The sequence below is a fragment of the Pteronotus mesoamericanus genome, unplaced genomic scaffold (genome assembly GCF_021234165.1).
Source record: "Pteronotus mesoamericanus isolate MK-2021 breed Mesoamerican mustached bat unplaced genomic scaffold, CSHL_Meso_final contig_24, whole genome shotgun sequence".
Lineage (NCBI taxonomy): Eukaryota > Metazoa > Chordata > Mammalia > Chiroptera > Mormoopidae > Pteronotus > Pteronotus mesoamericanus.
This window is the reverse complement of record NW_026555100.1, coordinates 8,734,137-8,757,487: the sequence shown is the minus strand read 5'-3', so window position 1 is coordinate 8,757,487 and position 23,351 is coordinate 8,734,137. Positions and strand designations below refer to the sequence as shown.

General features: G+C 50.1%; 1 protein-coding gene across 1 annotated transcript in view; it reads left to right on the top strand.

Moving 5' to 3' along the window:
* Nucleotides 1–22,838, top strand: part of COL13A1 (collagen type XIII alpha 1 chain) — a 143,858-nt gene extending 121,020 nt beyond the window's left edge. Inside the window, exons 32-41 of the mRNA XM_054572678.1 lie at nucleotides 1,687–1,728; nucleotides 2,695–2,721; nucleotides 3,626–3,706; nucleotides 6,907–6,942; nucleotides 9,888–9,941; nucleotides 10,484–10,537; nucleotides 11,732–11,767; nucleotides 16,734–16,820; nucleotides 20,796–20,834; nucleotides 22,461–22,838. Of these exons, the coding sequence (XP_054428653.1) occupies nucleotides 1,687–1,728; nucleotides 2,695–2,721; nucleotides 3,626–3,706; nucleotides 6,907–6,942; nucleotides 9,888–9,941; nucleotides 10,484–10,537; nucleotides 11,732–11,767; nucleotides 16,734–16,820; nucleotides 20,796–20,834; nucleotides 22,461–22,463 (459 nt within the window). The 3' untranslated portion in view covers nucleotides 22,464–22,838. The remainder of the gene's footprint in view (nucleotides 1–1,686; nucleotides 1,729–2,694; nucleotides 2,722–3,625; nucleotides 3,707–6,906; nucleotides 6,943–9,887; nucleotides 9,942–10,483; nucleotides 10,538–11,731; nucleotides 11,768–16,733; nucleotides 16,821–20,795; nucleotides 20,835–22,460) is intronic.
* Nucleotides 22,839–23,351: the final 513 nt, after the last annotated feature.

Here is a 23,351-nt window from a genome sequence, read left to right as displayed (position 1 = left end):
GCTCTGAAATTCAGGAAAGGCATTGTACCCAAAAATGTTCCTTCCAGATGTATTTAAAGTAAAAATTGGAAACAGCCTACATTTCTAACAAGAAGGAATTGATTAAATAACTTATGGCAATAATACCGATGGCAACAATAGTCCCCATGTTGAAGAACGTTCCTTGTGCCAAGCACTGCTCCAACCCTGGCTAAGTAGCAACTCATTTTCCTTGCACTCAATGAATAGCACATTGACATTAAAAGGAGCTTTTGAGAAACATATAAAAAAATGGAAAAGTGGGTTTCATGTTCAATGAAAAAGAGCAGAGAATCAAATTATCTCTCTAATATCATGAGATGCACATAGACCCAAATATCTTATATGCATCAAAAGAGTGGAAGGAAATAAAGCAAAATATTATCAGTACTCAGATATTCATTCCTTTTCCTCCTTTTAATTCTTTTTAATTTATAAAGTATTTTAATGGATCTGTATTACTTTAAATTTTTTTTATATTTTAATTATCATATAGTAAAAATTGACTTTTGAGGGAGTGTGTGTACACATCTGTGAATTTTAACACATGCATAGATATGTATCACCACTACCACCATCAGGATTCATGAATTATTTATAATAAGAAAAACAAGGAGTAATTTATTTTTTTTTTAGAGTTTCCAAATATTAGAGTTTCCTTGCTTCCCTGCAAGGAGGCTATGTATTACGAAGCTGAAAAGTCCACAGGTTCAAGGGACAGTAAGGGTCTCCATCTGCCCAGTGTGGGAGCTCACTCTATGGTGGCCCAGCAGAAGGTCCCCACCCAGGTCACATCCAAGGGATTCCACCCCTGGGAAGGTGAGAAGAGCCCTAAACCCGAAGTGGGGTGACCAGTTCAGAGAGGAGCAGGCAAGTCTCCTGCCCACCTCTAGGGTGGGCACTGTAGACAAATGGGTGCTCGTCTTCATCAGAGACAGAACCTGCGATGAATGCCACGCTCCAGACAGAGGAAGACTGCCCTGGGTTCCCCAGCTTCACTCTCCAGTACGAATCTCTTCTACTTCAACCTGCCCTCAAGGGAGGCAGAGTCCAGCAGCCTCTGCTACAAACGTGGGGGGACCTGAGGAATGGTCTTCAGCAATATCTCAGCCTCCCCGCTTTTCAGATAAACAATCCCTGCTCCTTTAAGCCAAAGGTCTCAAATTCGAATGGCCATAATGGCCAGGCATGCAACATAGAAACACAAAAGGTCCAGGATAAAGACAATACAGAGTGGTAGGAACTGAGGCAAACTGGAGATCTCATGACCCAGCCTGGAGGGGAAAGCTCCCATTCAGCTCCAGGCATTTGTTGTCATGCATAATCGAGAACCTCCTGCTGCCAGATTTCCTGGATTATTTTTGTTTTTGTTTTAAATCTGGGAGAATAGATGTTTCGAGGGCATTTGCCAGCGGTGTTGGTTGGTTGGTTGGTTGGTTGGTTGGTTTTGTTTTTGCAACAATGTAAAGGTTAATGAGTTGCTATTAGTTTGTAAGGGGTCTACAAATTAAAGCTTTATTTTGTAAGCCTTTTTTTGGGAGACTGTGCACTGGGCAGTTCTGCCTTTGGCTTTGAAGTCTCCCACTGGACCCCAGGCCATGTCAGGAGGCAAGGCCACTTAGAACATGACAGGCAGGGGTGAGCTAACCATCTCCCTCTGGCTTCTAGGTTCCTGGGCCACCAGGGCCAGAGGGGCCTCCCGGACCTCCGGTAAGTTTGGAGGGCTCATTAGCATTTCAGTCTACTGTGACTGGGTCCCCTCCCCTAAGGTCCCCTCCCCATGGTAGTCACTGGGCTCAGCCTCAGCACTAGGTCACTGCCACCTCCTCCTCCCAGGGCAGGGTTTTCTCACCCACAAACCCCTACCCCCCCCCCCCCCCCCATTAAACAGGCACCATTTTGGTGACACCAAGGAGCGTGGGCATTGCCTGGTTTCCTGGAAACAGTCGAGTGGCATGGCAGCCCTGGAGTCTAGTCTCTCTGCCTTGCAGGAGTCGCTCTGTCACCAAGCTCTAACCTTTGCCGTCAGACATCTGCTCCTCTCCTTCCTTCTTCCCACTAACCAGCCAGCAAGAAGACCTGGGTTAAAAATAAAGCGACCCATTTAAAACCGGCCCCACTGGATGGGCTTTTCCATGGTTACAGATAATAAGACAAGGCCTTTAAAAAGACCCCTTTGCATTGCACCTAGAGAGCCCTGCAAGCACCCTAAGCCCACAGATGCTAGTTCTTGCCTCTGCAAGGTTCCTGGTCCTACGGCACTATGTCACCGCCGCCTTTGGTAGAAGTAGTAACAGTAATCATGATAGTAGCCAATATTTATTGTAACTTAAGTCACTATGTGCCAGACACTGCTCTAAGCCTTTTGCACACATTAATTTATTCAACTTTTGCTGTTTTTTCTCAGTCTTCCTTCCATGAGACTCCGAGTCAGCCGTGGGGGACACTGAAATACTCTCCCTCAGTTCCTGGCTGGGGAAGCCTGGCATAGGCCCCACCCCAGGGAGCCCCAAGCACAACCCCACTTAGCATTCCCTTCTGCCCCTGCTGGGCGGGGCCCAGGCCAGGCTCTGCGCCCTAAGCCCTTGCACTGTTGTGGTCCAGCTTGTGGCCAAGAATTTTTTGACTTAACTAGAACTGCACTTCTGAGGCACCTTGTTTTGATTCCAAACGCAGGGGCTCCAAGGCATTCCTGGACCAAAGGTAAGAAGAGGCCATGGACAGGTACGGGGTGAAGGCGTGGGGGAAGGGGGCTGCATCAATGAGCGCAGAAAAAAGGGGAAGTGCCTCAGAGGGGGAGCCCCGCCGGCCCCTTCCCTAGATGGAATCATGTGACACTCGGCCGGCGAAGTATGACCAGGACAGAATGAAGGCCTATGGCCCTGTATAGCTCCATCATTGACACTGGGCAGGCTTCAGATTTGAAATTTTCCCATCCATCCTTGAGTCCTACAGAATGACAGGCTAGATTCTTGACAGATGATAAAATCCTTTTCCCATGTAACCTGCCCCAGACCCTTCACTGCCCCTGGAGTATGGGGGGTGGGGGGGAACAAAGAGCTGCCTGGCGTGGCACCCCTCCCAGGAACCCAGCCCACTGCACCCCGGCCTGGGGTCTCCCACTCTCCCCCAGAAAGCATCTCAAATGGGTAAGAGGAGCTGGAGCTGCTGGCATGACGGCAGCCCTCGCCTCCTGCCCAGCACTTCTCAGAGGACCACTGGGCAGTTTTTCTCCCAATTAGCTTGGGAGCCTCCGAGCTCCAGTGGTGGCATTTCAGGCATCTGCCAGCCAGCCTCTGAAGGGTCCCAGTCTCTGCCATGCAAAGAGTCACCTAGGCCAAAGCCATGTGGATTTGCGTCCCCTCTGCCATCTCTTTTCTTTTGGGTGACCTCCAAGTTTCTACAGGGATACAGGGGACTCCAGCTAATGCAGAGACAGGCTAAGTGAGGGATTCTTGGAGTCCCCAGCCTGCCTCCCTCCTCTACCTCCCCTCGTCTACCTCCTCCCTCCCCTGCACCCACTCCCCTCTCCAGGACTTCAGAATGCAAGAATGACTGGTCTGAGACGTGCCCTTCTGTGATCTCCCCCCGTCTTCCTTTGCTTCAGGGAGAAGCAGGACTAGATGGAGCAAAAGGAGAGAAGGGTGTCCAGGGAGAAAAAGGAGACCGAGGTCCTCTGGGATTACCCGTAAGTATCGCGGACCCAGCAGGCCTGCTGAGAGGAGCCCAGCCAGGTGGTGCCGACAGGTGCTGGGCATTCCAGAGCTCAGCGTGCTTTTGCTTTCCCACCTGGGCAAGACCATAGGCTCTGATTCTCTTACTGAGGCCTCCCCGGGCCAGGCCCTGGCCTCGCTGTGGGGAAATGTGGAGCTAAGTAAGACAGGGCCTACCCCAAAGAGCGCCTAGCTGGAGAGCCAGAGGTGGCTTGAGAAGAGCCTCAGGCCCTACATGTGCCTGATCCAGAGGCAATAAAATGTTGCCCTTACCGGGGCCACACCTGGAGAACTTGGGAGCAGTGGGACCATGGAGTCTTCTCCATCACTCCTCTATTTTCCCAGAGGGGCCCCAAGAACACCCCGATCTCCACTCTGAGGTACTGGCCACAGAAGAAAAGAAAAGCATGTAAAAAGTCAGATTCTCTGGTCCCCTCCAGCTAAGGCCACTAAGATCCCAGTTCCCTGAGATCTCTGATTTCAGCCTGCCCAGAGCTAGAGGACCCAGGTCAGGGTAGAGGGCTCCTCAGAAGGCCCTTCCAGACGTGGGGCCTGGGCTGGGCAAACCCTTTTGCCCCAAGCTCCGATGGGCTGATGGCCTGGTCGCCATGGCCAGGGGAGCACACCCCACCATGCTGGGCTCCGGTCCTCCCTCACGCTCCAGTGAGGGTGGCACTCCTTTTGGTTTGTTTTTCAAGAGCTGGAAGGGATTTCAGTGATCCAGCTAATCATTTGACTGATGGGCCCAGAGAAGAAAGTAGGTCACTCAAGGCCCCATATTACGTCCGTGGCCAGGAGGGGCCAGAAGCTCCTCCCCCACTGAGACCACAGCCTTGCTAGGGGCTCTTCCCAGCCACTGGGGCTTCCTCCGTCCCAGGCACCAGGCCAGTTCCCTCCCCAGGAAGCCGTAAAGAGCAGGGGAACAATGGGAAGCCCAATTACCCCAGCTTGGCAGAGCGTGAAGGTCTGGTTAATATAATCACAGCAACCAAAAGCAAGAGAAAAGATGTAACTACACTCTCATTAGTGCATCAAAAGTAGGAACATTTAAGCAGCTGATTCGCTTGACAGACTTCAGAAAACTGATGAGTTTAGCAGACATTCTCCCATGTCTTCTGCTGTGTCTGGAATGATTAAGTACTCCTTACTCAACCACGAATCTCTCTTTGTCCACCTTCATGGCCCCAACCACCCTAGTGAACATGGAGAATTCAGTCAAAACGCAAATGGCACAGAGACCAAACAAGTAATATCAACAAAGAAAATGCCAGGGGAAAGACAAAGTATCCAGTCTATCTTTAATTTTTCTACTTTTGATAGAGACATGGGTACAAAGAAATACTTTTGCTAGCTTAAGAAAACAACAAAGCAAATATATTCATAAATGGCAATTAACGTGGATTTCAGAGAGACAATAGGGAGTGGTGGGAACTATGGCACCTAGAGACCATTTGTCCCTTTTTAAAGGAGATAAGCCCCTTCTCATTTCAGCTGACTGTGCTGCCTTAGGAGAGTGAGGATCCAATAAAACATCGGGGAACTTCTAATTTTTCAAAGGAAGCTGGACATCTGGCATTTTATGTGAAATCTCCCTATTTTCTTACATTAAACCAAAAACCAGCCATAGAAAATATATCAGTGGCCCATACAGAGCCCAAAAACCTCCAGTTTGTGCACTGTGCTCCAGACCTCTCGAGATAATTCAGTATTAATATGAAGAGACAAAGTTTGTGGATATTTAGCTAAAGTTCTGTTTCTAGGCTTCATCTCACTATTTTATTCCATATACTAGCAGTGCATTTTCCCAGGCATATCCTATTGACTTCTTCCTATTTGCCCTACAGAAGTGGTTCTCAACACTGGCTGCACCTTGGAGTCACCTGGAGCTTTTCTTACTTGCCATGACCCCGGCCTCCCTGTTGGAGACTCTGGTCGAATTGGGCTGAGGTGGGACCAGGCATTTGTATTATTTTACATTACACCCAGAAAATTCTGATGTTGCAGCTGGGATTGAGAACCACAGCTCTCTAGGCTATGAGTCAAGACTGTCCCAGAATTACATAGGTCCTCCAAAGGAGAAGCAAAGCCCTGTAGGATCCTACAACCAACACCCTACCCCAGAAGGAAGCAGCTCCCTGGCCTTCTTTCAGGGGAGCGTTCCCCGACCTTTAAAATCCTAAGGCCTCGGCTCATTTTTGAGGCTCATTTGGAAGCAGTTTTCAAGAACTCAGTCCTTACTGAGTTAGAGTGTCTTGCTCCCATCTCTCTGGCTTGTCACATTGGAATCATTAGATCATTTTCCCCTGGTTCTCCAAGGTGGGTCTCAGGGACAGCTTTATGGCCCAAGGGTGGGGAAGAGCTTCCCTTCCCACTGCATATAACACCAGATAGTGAATGGGTCTTAACAGCATCCCACCTTCTACCCAGTTTACTCCAGGGCATACATGGCCTGACCTCTGTCCCAGTCACTTGCCCCCAAAGCCCCTTTCTATAAAAGAGCCCTTGTCTAGGGCAACATGAATGGATTGAGTTAGTGTTGAGATCTGCAAACTGCAAAGGTCCAGAGAAATGTGAGGCATCATTAGTGCTATCATTTAAGGACCAACTCCTCCCACCCGGCTGAAGTAGAAGCATCAACCAGGTTTCAAAACCAGGTACTGGAACTCGGTGCCAAGCTTCACGGGCTCCCCAGTGTGGCCTAGTCTGAACAGACCACTCTCACCAGGTCCCCACCCTCCAAGTGGGCTTGTTTCTCCCCAGGGAGACTGGTCCTGGGAAGGATGTACTAGCTCAGGTTCCAGGCACCTCCCCACGAATTCACTTTCTATATCCCTTTCCCTCGAGTGATACCACCCTTTGGGAGAGGGATTTCTGAGAGGGGGTGTAAGGAGAGAGGGGAGCAGGGGCCAACAAGGAGCAGAACAGTCATCTGCACTGATCACCCAGCCTGCTCAGCAGTCGGCCACACTGCGTTCGGTGTCTCCATGTTTTCGTTGGTTTCCATGTGAATACCATTACCTGTCCTCCCAAGCTTACTTCTCCCGTTTTGTTTGATTACCAGCATTTATGTCTGTCCAGAGTCACTGCTTCACTCACCTCTTCCCTCCCTGGTCCCTTTTTCTCCCTCCCATTCCTCCCTTACCCTTCTTTTGGTCAAACTGTTCCCTTTGTCCAGGGAGCTTCAGGTTTGGACGGCAGGCCTGGGCCACCGGTGAGTGTCACTTCTCCATTACCCTTCACCCCACCCCATCCTACCCCTGGCCTGTGATCCCTCTCGTCTGTCCCACTCTGGCCTCGTTTTCCCAGTGAGTCATGCCTTATCCCACTACTGACACCAGGAAGGCGGCACCATGTGTGCTCACTTCAGAAGTGCTTATTCTGGCCTCTTGACCAGAGATGGTTGGCCTTCATCTAAACTTCCCCGCTCGTAGTGTGCACCCCGGGCCCTCAAATCGGCACTTCCAGACCACCGGATGTGGAGTGGCGGTCCCACTCCAGCAGCACAGACCCTCCTACATGAATGCCGAGTTCAGGCTGGGAGCCCAGCCCTGGGGACTTGGGCCCTGACTCATCCCCGTCAAACACAACAGTGTCTGTATGTGCCCGTCATGCTGTGTTGTCTTCATGCTGTGAGCTCTGTCCACCTCCTGTCTGCCCACAGGGACTCCCTAGTCCTGCATAGCCACCAGTCTGACATGAATGGGGTGGGGACAGCATGGACGCGTGAGGGCAGTTGTAGCATCTAGAAGCGCACGTGCCCGTCCCAGCGCAATGTTCTGTGGGCATGTCACAACCATGCCCTTCACTGCCCGTTGCACCATATTCATCCATCCCAACAAGGGAGTTTATGCAGAACTAATTGATGGGCACTTGGGTCCCCTCTTCCTTTGTTTCTCTTAATTCCAGAGAACACATGTCACCTACTCGTGACTAGAAAGCACGTGGGCTTTTTTTTTTAAAGTATTTTTTATTTTTCCATTTTAGAGAGAAGGGGAGGGGGGAGAAAGAGAGGGAGAGAAACACTGACGTGTGGGAAAAACATCAACTGGTTGCTTGCCATACATGGTCCGACTGGAGACCGAACCCGCAACCCAGGCATGTGCCCTGACAGGGAATCGAACCAGCAACCTTTCAGTTTGTGGGACAACACCCAACTGAGCCATACAGGCCTGGGCTCCTTCTTCCTTGTTTTTTGGGTTTGTTTGGGTTTGTTTTTTTTTTTTTACAAACAGCTGAAGCATCAGGGAAAAAACTCCCCCCCCGCCACCTTCCAGCCCTCCTCCCAGATCACCCTCTGAGGTCCTAAGGGCAGGGGCATTCCCAGCTGAAGCCTGTCCCTTCCCACGGTGTTGGGGTCACTGGCCACCAAGGGCCAGGAGGCCAGACTTGCCTCTTGAGAGCAGCTGTAACCAGAGCTGTGTGTGTGCCCAGCCTCTTCCTGCCAGTGAATCTCAGCTCTGCCCTTGCGGGGCGCTTTTGAGGCCACAGGTGCTTGGTCTGCCCAAAAGACAAGTTTCTAATGAGGTGGCTGGAGTGACACGTGGGGGAAGAAGAGAACTTGCAGGGTTCACTTGTGGAGGGGACATGCACACAGGACAGAGGAGCAGGTCTACCTGGGCCTCTCCCACCACGTGTTTATGGAGTTAAAATTATAGATTCTCATAAATGGAGAACATACCCGTTGCGCAAGCAATATTATGGCTTTGCTTCTCCACCGCAGTCCCTCCATTTCCACCCTCCCGCGCCCTGTGCAGTCAGAACTAGGGACGTGATCTGGGGCTGGAATGAGAGAAACCGAGACTCCATTCATGTACGGCAGAGGGGAGCAGTGCAAATTCATACGTTCTGTCCCCTCAGACCTGAAGATTTATTTTTTCACAAAACTGATATTATAACCTTAAAGGAAAATTCTTATGGGAAAAATAATCCTGCCCTGCCAATACTGACAATTACTGGGCATCAAATGCGGCTTGAGAGGCAGACACTTGTGTTATCATCCCCCTTTTACAGGTGGGAAAGCTGACCCTCAGAGAGGCCGAGAAACTTCTGCCATAGCACAGAGCTAAGAGCCTTCAAGGCAGGACCTGAAGCCAGTCGGTGACTCCGCAGTCCTGTTCTGAACCATTCCTCTCATCTTGCCTCTTTCATTTTTGACATGTTTTTGTCACAGATGCCCACAGATTTCCTTCTTCCCTCATAGCTGCAAAGGAAGCAACGAGAATATCTTTTTGCCCTTTTCCCCCAGAGTAAAGTAAATCAGCATTTCCCCATTGTTCCTGCCCTGCCTTCCAAGCCACACCTGGAACACTGAGAACTGTACACGGGCCCAGCCACACCTCCTCCTGTCTGAGCAGGAGACACAAACACTGAGGCAGAGTCATAGGAAGCTCTGAAATACAGACTCTGTCTAGCCGAGCTGTAATTGGGAACCTGGGGGAGATGTTTAATTACACCATAGCAAGTCCTGCTCCGTCTCTAAGCAACGCAGCTCCGGTAGCTCGAGCTGCCCCAACTCCCCCACGGCCCTGAGTGAGGAGCGCCGATGACACCCCTCCCTTCCAGGCCAGTGTCAGCAGACATGGAGGCATACTAATTCACTCTGCAGCCCAGCCTGTGCCACTGGGCCTGGCAGTGGGGACATACGGTCCGGCCAGAGGCTGAAGGCCAGGCCAGGGCCGCAGTGGGGGCGGGTGGGCTGGGCGTTGGCTGAATGACCCTCCCACGCCTGCCTCTGTGTGTGCGTCTGCATCGGTCTCTGTGGCATGAAGACCCTCCTGCTGCATGTGGAGCTGTGACAGCAAAGGGGTGCCAGCCCCCGGCCCCCCACCCCTGGGATGGTGTCAACTCCCTCCCAAGCGCTTCTGGGAGCAAACTAAGCAACCATTTTCCTACCGTTTTCAGCCTTGGCAAGCTTGGCTGTGACGTAAAAGGGTGTCCTCCTCAAATCTGGCTCTGAGGCAGGGGAGGCTGTCGCTCCCCGAGGCCCCCAAACCCAAACAGGGACACAGTTCAGTCCAACGACTGCCCTGAACAAGCCTGGCCTCGCCAACCCTGAAAACTGGCCACTGGACCTTGCTGCTCTCCAGGCGTCGGGCGGGGTTCCCAGGGCTCCCCCAGCATCAGGGCCTTCACCTCTGCCTCCCTTCACCTCCCCAGGGTACTCCAGGACCAATTGGAGTTCCAGGCCCTGCGGGACCAAAGGGCGAGAGGGTGAGTGTTCCGTGAGCCGGGAGCCTGAGCGGCCGCCTCAGCCTCAGCCCTCGGCCCTGCCACCTGTGGCCCACAGGGTCACCGCATCAGCCCTGGAAGTCTCACCCCTCCCTCCTAGGTGGACCAAGTGCCGTCCCTCCACCAGGGCGGTTGCCCTGAAGGGTGACACTTACAGCTTCAAAGAAGAAATCACAGCTCTTTCTGTTCCCTTTTTCTTTTCTCTACCTTCATGCTCACGCCTGTTTCCTCCCTCGTTCTCCTCTCCTGCTTCTGCCTCTGGCCAGCCAGTGCCCCCGGGACACTTCTCGGTCCTTGCAGAGGCCTTTGGGGAATAGGCTGTGCTGGTGGGAGGGGAAGGGGCCTCCAAGCCGCCTCCCGGGACAGAGTCCACCCCAGTCACCCCAACCCTCCTCTAAGACCTTGCTTCCCAGAGGGATGTTGGAGGGAACTGGAGAGATATCTCAGGCTGAAAGCAGAAAATAGTGGCGGGAAGGTTGTTCCTACATCCAGAAGGGCTCATGGGCTTCTTTTTCTTGTTTCAGGGCAGCAAAGGCGACCCTGGGATGACAGGACCAACGGGAGCAGCTGGGCTTCCTGTAAGTTCCACGGGGTCAGAGGTTCTCTTCACTTCCCCCATCCACCACCAGAAACACTGTCAAAACTGAATACCCAGCCCGCGCTGGGTGGCTCAATTGGTTAGAGCGTTGTCCTGGTACACCAAGGTTGCAGGTTTGATCTCCAGTCGGGGCCCATACAAGAATCAACCAATGAATGCATAAATAAATGGAACAACAAATCAGCATCTCTCTCTCTCTCTCTCTTTCTCTCTCTCTCTCTCTCTCTCGTCAGTAAGTAAAAATTTGTTTAAAAAAATACCCTGAAGCTACAGCAGAAAATCTAGGGCCAGACAAAAATTCTCATTTCTATGAGAGAGGAAGCTAGAACACTGCTGGGCACTGTTCAAATGTCCCTGTCCAGGATCCAGGTCCTCAGCCGCATGGACTATCTGATGAGATGTAGCAAACACATCATGAGCCCTGTCCACTGCAGGCCTCTGTGTTCGATGCAGTGGGGTCTCAGAGATGAGCCATGGCCCCTGCCCTCACGGAGTAGGGGGTGCAGAATCAAGTCCAGATCACTGTCATGCAGCAAGGAGAGGGGCAGCGTTCCCAAGAGATGATTTTTCCCACTGCCCTGTTTAAAAAAAAAAAAAAAAAAGTTGATTGACTAAGAGAACCAGATTTTTGTTTCCCATCCTCTTGAAGGTTGTACATCTGTTCGCCAGTTCCACGCTTGGCTGCCCAGTGGCTTTGCCCTGGCTAAGCTGGCAGCACAGGCCAGCCTTGGCCTATGCTCCTTCCCCTGGCTGAGTACATGGAGAGCAACATGAGCTTCACAGAGAGGGTCTGAGGAGCTCGCCGTTATTCTTCTAGCAAGAGCATGGCCGAAGAGCCATGCAAATACCTCCACTGCCTGGAGAGTTCTCTACCCAGACTCTGTCCTCGGCCCCCACCGCTCCTCGGCCTGAGTGGTCCTGAAGAACACGGCAAGATGTTGACTGCAGAGCAAAAAAAACAGAGCCACGTTCTTGGTTTTGCCAATAATTCATTATTTGTCTCTAGGTTAAGTTCCTTGAGCCCCCATTTTCCCCTTCTGTAAAATGGGGATAATTAAATCTGTCTTCAATAAATTAGGCATCGGGGAAGAACTTTATGAGCCTGGAAGGAAGGACTGTACAGCCATTCTGTGTTTTCTCATTAACGTGTTTCCATTTCTCTGATTTATTGCAGGGTTTACATGGACCACCCGGGGACAAAGGAAACCGGGTGAGTCTGACCCCCGCGCACTTTGGCTCCGGTTACTAATGTCTTCATGATGTGGTGGAATGACCAGTCGGGGATTCCTGACCCAACATGGCAAATAGTTTCTCCTGATAAATCATTGCAAATGAAAAGCCTTTATAGTGAGGGGCTTAATCTGTGGTACACAGGGAGCCTGGGGCCTGATCCTGAAATTGAAGCATGTATTTTTCCACCTGACAAGGGGAGACTGAATCCCACGGTGGCCATCAGATTAGCATTGCCACTCAGTGATGGGAGTCACGTGCCCAGCTCTCTCTATGGTGCCCCTAAATGATATTTTTAAAGCCATCGTTACCTAGTCCCAGCCTCTGAAATTCAGTTTTGCCAGCCATCCCAGGCCACTGATGAGAGAGAAAATAAATTCCAGGTTGAGAACAAGCAGACAGCTGCTGTAAGCAGCCAGCCCCGCCACGGCCATCGCTTCTCTTGGAAAGTGAGCAGGACTCTGAAATGGCTGTGCCTTCAGGGGCCCCTTGCTCGCCCTTCGGTTTCTGCCATCTCCACCAGGGCACAATTATTAAAGGTGCACAGCACCCACAGCCGTGTCATTGTATATGCTGCACACCGTATGGTATGCATCATGGCATGTGACACATGACATACTTGGTCCCAGCAGGGACCATTTAATCTCATTGACCAAGAAATGGCCTTTGGATTTCTTTCTAGAATGTCTCAGCTGCCGCTGCATCACAGAGGTTCTTAGAGAGTCGCGCACGCCCCCGTCTTCTAGTGGGCCGCGTATCCAAGGATCTTAGGGGGAGAAGAGAAGGGGTGGGAGAACAGATGAGGAAACAGGCCCAGAACGATGATGAAATGTACTGTATGAGCACAGAGTTAAAGCACAGGGCAGGTGGGTTCTAGAACCCAAATCTTCCAGCTGATCTCTGAACACTGATAACCATGATCATGAGCAGAAAGTGCCAGAATCTGTACACTTATATCTAGCACCAATTCTAGTCTCTTCAATTTAAGATGTATTTATTGAGCATGTCTATAGCCCTAAATTCTCCTTTGTGGCAGCTGGTCAAAAGCATCAGTTTGCCCCATATGCTACTCATACCAGGCTGTCCATGGGAAGACCAAGTCTAGGAACCATTGGAATAAACAGACCTACCTCCAGAAATGCTCCAGCTTGTTAAAGTAGGCTGGGGAGCCCACTTTCTTTACTGTGGCATCAAAGAATTTAGGCCACTAAAAAAATTGATCATTCCACCTTCTAGTTGGCACACTAACCTCCTTTCTAATTTATTTCTAAAATGTTCTGGTTTTCTTTATTATATTCAATTAATACTTTGTAAACCAATTTCTTAAGACTTTTTCAGTTGGCTTGAGGCGCTGAGCCATTTGAGGGCTGCAAAACCAGTCCAAGTGGTGAATGTGTTGCTTTAGAGGTGGAGGCGGGTCAGGCAGGCACCCTTGTCCCAGATAGAGTAGAAGGGGGAGGCTGGGGTGCTGATGTTTAAGGAACCAAGGCCAATGAATGACCCAATAAGGCCCCCAGAATGAGTGGGAAAGTATTTCTTCTCCACTTGCCCCTTCTAAGATTTTACACACTTTCCCCCATCCCATATATAAATTAGCAATATGTCACTTAGGAAGGTCCAGAAAGCAGTCAAGTTGCATGAACCTTCTTTTGAGTATGGTGAAGATGCAGTTGACTTACTCCACAGAGCAGGTTACGGAATCAAGGAACAGCTTACTCTCTCCTTCCAAGAGATTTGACTCTCAGGACGCCAGAATGTCCTGGAAGGGTTTCCTCTACACCTCACCTCCCTGCTCAGACCTTTTTACACCTCTAGCCTATTAGGACTTTGTGGGGCTTAGAAACAAAGCCTCCAAAACAAAGGGAGGCCCAGGGAGAGTCAGCACTTTGCCATGGACATTTTTTTTTTTTCTGATGCCTGGGAGCTCAGAATAGGGACACTTTGGTCAACGTGAGAGTCCAGAAGGGCTTAGGTAAGAGTCTGGTTACAAGTTTCATTGTTGTTTGTGAGGGTGAAGCTGGAGATACTAGAAGCCCTCTGCCCTCTCTGGGTATGGAGGGTGCCTGCCAACAGGGAAGCTCCCAAATGTCACCACACAACATGCCAGGGCCCCCATCACAGAGGCTCTGGTGGGTGCAGCACAGGCCTGATGTCACATTGTACAGTGACCTGAGGCTCAGGCTTAAAGTGTTGTTCCTCCATGTCCCACCAGAAGATGGTCTTGTAGCCTCTTTGCTGTTCATGGAAGGAGGAAGGTCCTTGTTGCGGTAGGCAAGGGTCAGGGCCCCAAACAGGCAGTCTTCTGAGGGGACACACATGCCAACGAAAGGAATGTTCTGTCCTTGTCACCAAGGACACTATCCTTGTCCCTTTACAGCCCTGTGAATTTGGCCCAGGAGCCACTTTTAGCATGAAAAAATCTGTCAAATGATGAATGGGGGTGATGAATTTGGCAATTTGGGCATCAGAAAAATTGGTGTTAAGGTGGCGCTGCCTGTAAGCCACAGCCAACTGAAAGGTCTGGGTGCATGTGGCGAGGCCACTATGCCTCTCCAAGAAGTGTCGGCTGGGGGTGCGGGGTGCACGTGTGTGTGTGCTGTGTGTGTGCGTGCATGAGTGTCTTGCTTCCCCAGGTGCCCTCGCCTCCTTACCGGTCCTTCTTCTACCAGCTCTTTTGGCCTGGGCCTGCCTCTTCCTTCCTTCACTCCTTCAATATTTATCTCTCCCCTTGTACTGTTCACTACATTATAACAATCCCATATCCCTCATCCTATCCCTTTCACTCCCCCAGCTTCAATTTATTTCCTCTAAAATCAATTTTTATACACTTGTTTATTTTGTTTAAAGAAACCCCTGCAGCTTGATTTTTATCTACCGCTTTCCCTGTGCCAGTTAGAACGAACTCTGTGTCAGGGCCTGTTTGGGAGCAGCGCGGATGTAGGCACAGCTACTACACTAACATCTTCAAAGGGCACTCAATTTAGAGCCATTTCCTGTTCCCTTAGAGTGTGATGCCACATAATGCAAGTAACCCATCCTGAAAGTCAGGACCAGGCCAACCCTCTGCTACCCACAGGCAAATCATCTGGGCCCTGCAATCCCCCAGTCTCTGGGAGCTTTGCCCACCCTCTGAACTCAGGAAACTGCGTTTACTTTTACCCTGGCCTGACCCAAGGAGAATGAGGGGCCACATTCCTGGGAAAGTTTACCCTGGTGGGACTTCCCATCCAAACAATAAGGCATCCCAAGGATCTAACCATGATCATGAGCAGAAAGTGCCATAATCTATACACTTAGATCTAGCACCAATTCAAGTGGTTTTGCTTCTCTACTGTTTGAGGAATATTCATGCCATTATGTTCTCATTGGTGGGAGTATCTCAGAGCCAATGCACTTAACGCCTAATAGGCATGTTCATGTTTCCTCTTAAACACGTATCTTTTTCTAAGTAGGTATTTGCATTTTAGAGAACTCACTTAGAATAATGCATTGGCAATTACAGGGACCTCAGGAATCAAGAAATTTGATTAATTTCCAAAGATCATGGTAAACATCCAAAACATTCTTCTCTTTTGCCTCCCTTTAAAAAACCCTTAGCCTTCCACTATGGAAACACAGCAGATACAACAAGGCCATTCCTCTGGCAGCAGCCTTCACCCTTACACTAGCTAAAAAGAAATAATAAACATTGCTGTTATCATTATGAAGCAGCTACCATTTACTGAGCACATACTGTGTGCCAATAGTAAGCACTTAATAAACACAAAGACCTCACAACAAAGTTGGGAGGCAAGTGTTATTATCCACATCTTCCAAGTAAAGAAACTGAGACTCAGAGGTTAAGTAACTTCCCAAAGTCATGCTGCTGACAATAGGCAGGGCCCGCTTTGGCTTTAAGCTTTTGCTCTGATCAATATGCTGCCCTCCTTCAAGGTCTAATGGCCCCGCAATAAACGCTCCGGGAGCGTAAGACAGTCGGCTTTCTGCAGCGGGGGACGGGAGTTCCCAGGAAGACTCCCCAGGAGCGCACTTCGCCCCTTGTAAGGAAACCCAGCCTATGAAAATCCAAACTCAAATTCATCCCAAAGGATTCCTCACAGCCCTTCTTCAAATGGAGAGTGACTCTGGCACATGAAAAATAGTGTTCAGTTTAGAAAGGTGATATTTACTGGAGCTTTTCAGAAACAAATGAATTCCTTGAACCAACATGTCCATATAGGAATAGCTGCCAATGGCTTCAGACCAAGATGGACCAGAGACATATAGAATGGACAGACCCAGTTGAGAACCAGGGCTCAATCCTGAGCCCTGGACACACATGTGCACACACTTGTATACACATGCCCAAGCATATACACACATTTATGCATGCACGTGCACACATGCACAAGCACGTGCCCACGAATCCATGCACACATATCATATGTATAACTGTGGGCACACACATGTTCATACATATTGTGTTCACACACACACACACTCCCTGGGTTCTAAACAAAAATCACCTTACCACCTAATAGAATATCAAAGGGACGAAAACCAATTGGGACAAAAATTGTCAGACCAAAGCCCTTCAAAAATGGACCCTCCAATAAAAAGAAGCGAGCCCCTGTTTACCATAGACCTGCTCTGGGCTCAGTATTAACAAAACTGGCCACCAGTACCTTCCATCTGCACCTCTGAGCCCTACTGCTCCCTGTTCCCTGCTCCCAGGCCCCGCCCTACTCCCTGCCTGTCCCTGGGCGCTTTAGCCAAATCCTCAGGTTCTTAGAGGGGTGGCAGTCAGCACTGACCCCAAATCCTACTGGGGAGAGACTATCCTAACTGAAAGAAGCTATTTTTCCCGCTTTAATTTCTCTATTTTTCTGTCTCTAACCTTAACACATGAATGATCCTAAAGTTTTGATGTTGTTGTTTTTTTTCTCGGACTAAACTATTATTTACAGGGGGAGAGGGGGAAGAAAGGCTCTAGAGGGCCTAAAGGGGATAAGGGAGACCAAGGAGCGCCTGGATTAGATGCCCCCTGTCCATTGGTATGTTTTCATTTATTACTTGCCTTGTTCTGGTTTTTTCCTTGAGGTTTGCAAGCTGGAAACAAAGAAGGCAAATAAACTAAGATGAGAACCGAATGGCTACACTGATGCTACCAAACCTCCCTGGGCTCTTGGCCCGTGAAATGCTGCCTGCTGTTGGTTTTGCCTTAAAGCCACAGCTGCAAGTCATTCTGGCTAAATCCTTTTCCTTTGAAGCAGAACAATTGATGTGTGGAAGTGGAGAGACCCTGAGGAAAGGGATTTTGGAGGTCTCAGCTCCTCGTTCCAGGATGGCTTTAGAAGCCAGTGTAGCATTTGTGAGCCATGCATCTGCCTTCTTCGTTTTGTGGCCGCCTCTGTAGCCGGCAGTTCAAGCTGTTGGCATCCTCACTCGATCAGGATGCAGGACACCCAGGTTAGCATCTCCTGAGGGCCACCTCTGCCCCCACTGGGCAAAACAAGGCCAGAAAGCGGACTTTTAATATACGGTCTCCCAACGCCCACCAGCCACCCAGCTAAAATTTGCAGACCAAAATCAGTAAACAAACATTCTCCAGGAAGCCTTCCCTAATGAGCTAATAAGGAATGCCTCGTGGCACATCAGCTGGGCTTCTCAAGTGCCTTCTCAGTCCATTTGAAGGTTCTCAAAATTACGATGCACGAACGTTGAAATTCATCTGCTTTCTCCAAGTGGGCCTGTAAAGGGAGAGGGGGCTGGCTGGACATGTTTCAAAGCTAAACGCCCCCGGAGGCCAAAGAAAGTGGATTTAGGAGATGGGACTCAACTGATTGGGGCTCCACCTCTAGATGCCTCAAAGGTCCTGCATCCTGGCCGGGCTGGGACTGGGCCTCTCTACTCCACAGTCAGAGCTGGCCAGCCTTGACCTAAATAATCATCGCGGTTGGTTTTGTGAACAGGGACACCGAGGTTTTAAAGGAGAGAAAGGGGAGCCAGGGTTACCAGGGCTGGACGGACTGGATGCCCCGTGCCCATTGGTATGGCATCACCCTTCCTTGCCTGCATGGCCAATCTGGGCTTCCCCACGCGTGTGGTTCATGCCTGTGTGCCTCTCCAATCACCCTCCACCTCCTCCTGCTCCATCCATCCAGTCTCCACTTCCTGCCTCTTCACTCTGTAGACGCCAAGGGTTGCCCTGCCTTGGCTGGTGCTCAGCGGCTCCTGCCACACTCACCTCGTGCATGCAAAGTTGGCCAGGTGTCTTCTTGGCTTCCCCCTAGAGCTGCTTCAAAAGCACATCACCTTAATGTGAGTCATCCCTGCCCATACGAGGCCAGCATCGGCTGTGCCTGATCCTCCTTTCAGAGCTGCTTCTAGACAATCTGCCACCACAGAAAAAACTAGAAAAGTGGATTCTCTGGACAGGTGCTTAGGAACTGTGACTTCTCTTCCCTTACACCCAGCAGTTAGTTCAGCAAGGGCTGGCTGAACACCCGGCCCAACAGTTGAATGGACTGCCCGAGGCAGCCCCACATCCCTTACTGCTCCAGCATCTCACAGTTTGGCAGGGGATGGATGGGCACACTTATAAACACAGGGTACACAGAGAAGTTCTAGAACCAAGCCGAGAAGGAGGCTGTCCTGGCCATTCTATCAAGTTGGGTCTGGGGTTGCTGCCCTGGTAACTCTGCCTGAACTAGGGGATTTTAGACCCTAAAAGTTTGCCCTTTTTGCCTAAGTCCCAAAAGACATGACAAGACCCTCCCTTGGTTTCCCTTTCTTACGTGTTACACCTTTAGCTGGCTCACCACTGAGAAGTCTGGAAGAGCAGGAAAGGTTGAGGATTTAGTTAAGGAAGAGATGAGAGGAAACAGACAGGCAGAGAGGGAGGGAGATACTTAGGAACTCTCTGCTAAGCATGTCCCAGATTAGGGCAGCAGGTCAGTTCTCACCTGGCCCAGTCCCTATCAAGACGGGGACATGCTAGACCTCCACAGCTATCCTTTCAACTTACTGCAAAGGAAGCAGAAGATGGCACTTCATTGCAAGGCATCAGCTCAAAAGCTTCCTGGCCTAAATTTCCCCAGAAGGACTGTAGTTCAGGGAGCTATTTTCATATACGTAACTGTCAAATGAGAGTTCCTGTCCCCACATCCCCACCCTGAGGTCACACAGGAATTATCTTTGAATAGAAAACACTAGTTTTAAAAATATGCTGTTTGACTCCAAAAGATGACCATAGAACCCCTTCAGGAGAATTTCTAGAGACTTTTTCAGACCGATGACAAAAGGAGAAGAGAACAAGCACGCAGAGTAGCATGCCTCCAGTCCCTCACTTCTAAAACCCTTGCTTGCCTCCCGCATGTGCCCGCTGGCCTGGCCTGTGGACCCCGAGCATGCGGCATGCACAGGCACCTTTCTCAGCAGTAGAATGTCCTTGTCACTCCAAAGCACCTTCATGAATCATCAGCCACCTGTCCCCTCTGCCACATCCCTTCCACAGTCTGAGCACCTTGAGTTCTGCCAGCTGCAGCCCTGGCCTCCCTGTTCCTCTCTCATACGTCACCAGTATCCTCACCTGCCCCATCCTCCTCTGCCCCCCCTGCCACCATCCATGTGCCAATGGGAATGCCACTGTGGCCGGCGGAGGCTCCTCTCCCTTCCTAAGTCCATGGGAAATGGTGCCCCGTGGCGGGCTGGGGAAGGGGGCATAAGGTCTTCAAGAAGCTCTGGAAGGTACCACCTCCCGCTGCAGACCCACCCCTCACCCAGAGGGGACAACAAAGGACATGTTTATTTGATCCTTAATGCAAACTAGCGTATTCTCCAATAACATCCCGTATTGATATGTCATTGGTCTATTAATTTTGCTGTGGAAGTGCACTTATCTTCCCTCTATTTCTGGTTGCTGTTTTCCCCTTCTCCTGCATTTTGTGATTGTGGGCATGGGGGCAGGGGTGCTATTGATCATGATTTTTCGAACACGATAACTAGACTTCTCTGGCCCTCTGTGGGGCTCTGGCTACCTGCTGGATGCCAGGTGAGGGGTTTAGGTACCTGTCATGGGTGAATGAAAATGGTCTGGGGCCCAGAGGACTCCTAGTCAATCTCCCTGGGGCTGACCACTTGCTCTGGCCCCAAAAACCCTGTGTCCATCTCTTCCTCTGCCCTGGAGCCTGGAATTCTAGAATCTGGGCTGCAGTTCTAGCAGACATGGACCAGGGACCCAATCTTTGCCCTGGTTCAGTCTTCCCCTCCCACCTTGTCTCTCAGAGACTCCTAGATTCCCCCAGGGCATGCCAGAGAGGCAGGACATCAGGGCCCCAGAACACAGGACATCCTGAGGCTGCCGGGGCTCTGTGGGTGCCAACAGCAAAGGGGCAAATGGCACAGAGTTAATTCCTGTCCTGCCACTGCATCTCCCTCCAAAATCCCCAGCAAGCCCCTGTCACCTTGCTGAAGGTACCTCAGGGCCACGTCCTTTTGCACCCCTCCTCCTTCTTATTCAGCCTCAAATGGGAAATGCCTTGATCTCTTCCTTCCACTGATAAGGAAGAGAAAACAATTAGAGAATGGGAGAACTGGGGGGCACCTTAACAGTCATTTCATACAGCCACACCTTCCCCAAGCTTTACAGAGGAGGAAACTGAGGCAGCCAAGTGCGGGGCGACTTGCCCATAAGCACAGAGCGCTCAGTGCAGCCAGAGCGGAGACCAGGCGGGTCTTTCCATAGCACTCACATTGCCTCTGCTCGCTGACCCCTCAGGCTGGGACAGCCCCTCTGGGCCGTGCACTGAAACCTCAGGTGACCCAAGCCAAGGGGAGAGCAGATGGACTTGCTTCCTGTGTCCTTCCAGGTCCCTGACCTGGAAGAAATAGAAATAGAAAAGTAGACAATGGCAGGCGGGCTGATCCTGATCAGCTGCCACAGTGTCTGTGCCCCTTGTTGCCCTGTCCTGCCTGCCGGTGGGTCATCTTGGAGAGTCTGAGCCATGTGCTTTCCTTCCTTATTGCAGGGCGAGGACGGCTTACCAGTCCAGGGCTGCTGGAACAAGGTAAGCCTTCCCAGAGATTTGCTGGGCCTCAGGGCCACTGGTGTAGCTGGGACTCTGTCCTCAACAGTGTGACAAGCACGCACAATTTCCATCCTGGGCTTTTCTGCAGATGAGGCGGCAAGACATGGGTTGAAAAAAGGCATGATCCCAAAGGCAGATTGCCCATTAGACATCCCACGCACGCACACACTTGGAGAACATGTAAGAGTACTTTTTAAGGCATCAACAAACCTGGTGTATGGAACTTCCATGTAGCCACACAGATGACACTGTAGGCTTCGCGTTTCCTCCAAGGCGCTCCAGACTGTGTTTTAAAATTAGTCATCACTAGCTATTCTCATAGTGTTCATCTGAGGTCATTTAAGCCATATGATAACATTTATCCAGATGTAAGAAATCGAAAATTCTTAAACTATAAACCCACATGGGTGTTATCGTTCCACAAAGAGACTAACCAGCCCACCACGCTACCCTTCCCTTGAATATAAGCTGTCAGAGCTTCCTGCTCCCACACAGGAGACCTGCAACTCCGAGTTTCCAACAATGAGCTTTCATTTATTCATACTTGCTTTGGTATTTCCCATCATCAAAGCCGCCGACTTTGCTGCACTCTTGCACACGACCACCCGCTCGGCCACAGCCCCCAAGGCACAGGGCTCCCCAGCCTAACCAGGACCATCGGTTTGCTAATTCAGAAGCCCAGCGTGGTCCCCAGCAAAGGAAACAGTGGCCCTGCTGTCTCACCACAGCCTGCCTCCACCTTGCCCCCATCAAAGGCTTTCCAGAGCCCTCTACCACATGGGCTGGAGGTGTTGTTACATCCTCATAACAGGGTTGGAGGCCCCAACCCGTCCCAGAGTTTGTGCTTAGCTATGCCCGTCCTGCCCCAGTGACAGCAGAGTCATGCCTACAATGAGATGAACACACTGCCCTGTGCTAAATGCCCAGAACCTCACTAGTTCACAGGAGTGGGTAAAAGCAGTAAAACCACCAAGTCCCCAGGCCCTCGGTGAAGCACCTACTCACCCAGGTATCTAAAGCACCAGAGAAAGGAAAGCTCAGCGCCCCAGGCAGGTGCCTCTCCAAGCATCTGTCCCCCCAGCCATGCCTCGTCCTCTGGCAGGTTCCCCTAGGTGTAGTTAAAGCTCCACAGAAGCAGATAAGAGATCTGTCAAATGCCACTCCTTGCCCCCTAAGAATAAGATTTTCTTCGTCAAGGTTGCTGCTGATGGTTAGGGAATGGAGATGGCTGCGCTTTGTGGGGGAAAAACAGCCGCTCTCTAGAGCCGCAAGGTTTTGAAGAAGCAACTAGACAGCCTCCTGTGTCTATTGGCTTACACCATAAATTCAGTCTGGGGTGCTCAGTAATTCAACTGCCTGGCGTCCACAGGCAGCATAGACAGAGAGTGCCCTCTGCTGGCCAGGAAGGGGAGTGACTGGAAGGTGAGTGGTTTCCCACCCTCAGGGTGCAGACAGTCAGCACCAGGGTCTTCAACCCCAGCTGCCCATCGCAAACTCCCATCCAACCCAGGACAAGATCTATCTCCTTTCGCACAAGGGAAAGAAACACCCAGAGACCCACTGACACTAACTGTGTGTTGTTTTATGTTTGTTTTTGTTTTGCAGTGATGCCTCTAACTTGGGATTGGCCTGTGTGTGTGTTTGTACATAGAATATTTATTTTTATACAGTTTTTACTTTTTGAAAATGCCAGAAGTATGATGCATCTTACAGATTATTAAAAAAGTAAAAACCTGCATATTTTGTACAGAAAATACCAACATCTCTTCTTTCGTTTACAAGATGTTTTGTATAAGTCTACGACTCTAATACACTTTTTGTTTCTGATGTGGTCATATGTTTGCATGATATTTGTGCACACTTATTAAGTATTGAAACTTAATAAATTATTGCATTCTGGTGCCAAAGGGACCCTACCAGCACTAAGGTACTGGCTTTTGCGGTATGAATCCACAAAAACATGAAAGTCTGTGGTGTTTACCAAACCAGCTGTGTCTAAGAATATTTTAAACTCTTATGGATTTTCATTATTAAAAAAAATGAAACATAGCATTCATGATCCTGATTAATCATTAAATTAAATACATTATTTCTTATGAAAGCAGGAAGTCCCAGAAGCAAGCTTCTCAGAAGTATAATGTTTTGAAATGTTAAGTCCAACAGAAGGAGGGAGGGGACTCCATTAAGCAATGTCTACTGTCACATATTCCAAGTTCACTGCAGCATCATTCAGTTGTGCTGAAACCGCCTCCGCGCCCTAAGGCCCCCAGACTTACAAAGGGCCATTCGCTACTACATTTGGTTTTTGGTGGGGTTTTTTTGTTATTCTTCCTTTGAGCTGCAGCCACTATTGTGGTTGGTGCTGTCATTTGCAAGGTCCACTTACAACTAGTGGTTGACTAGTTTGCCTAATCTGCCATTTCAACCCAACAAAATACAGTCAGAAAACAGTCATGAATCTGGGCCAGACTGGGTCAATCTGAAGTTGTTTTTGTT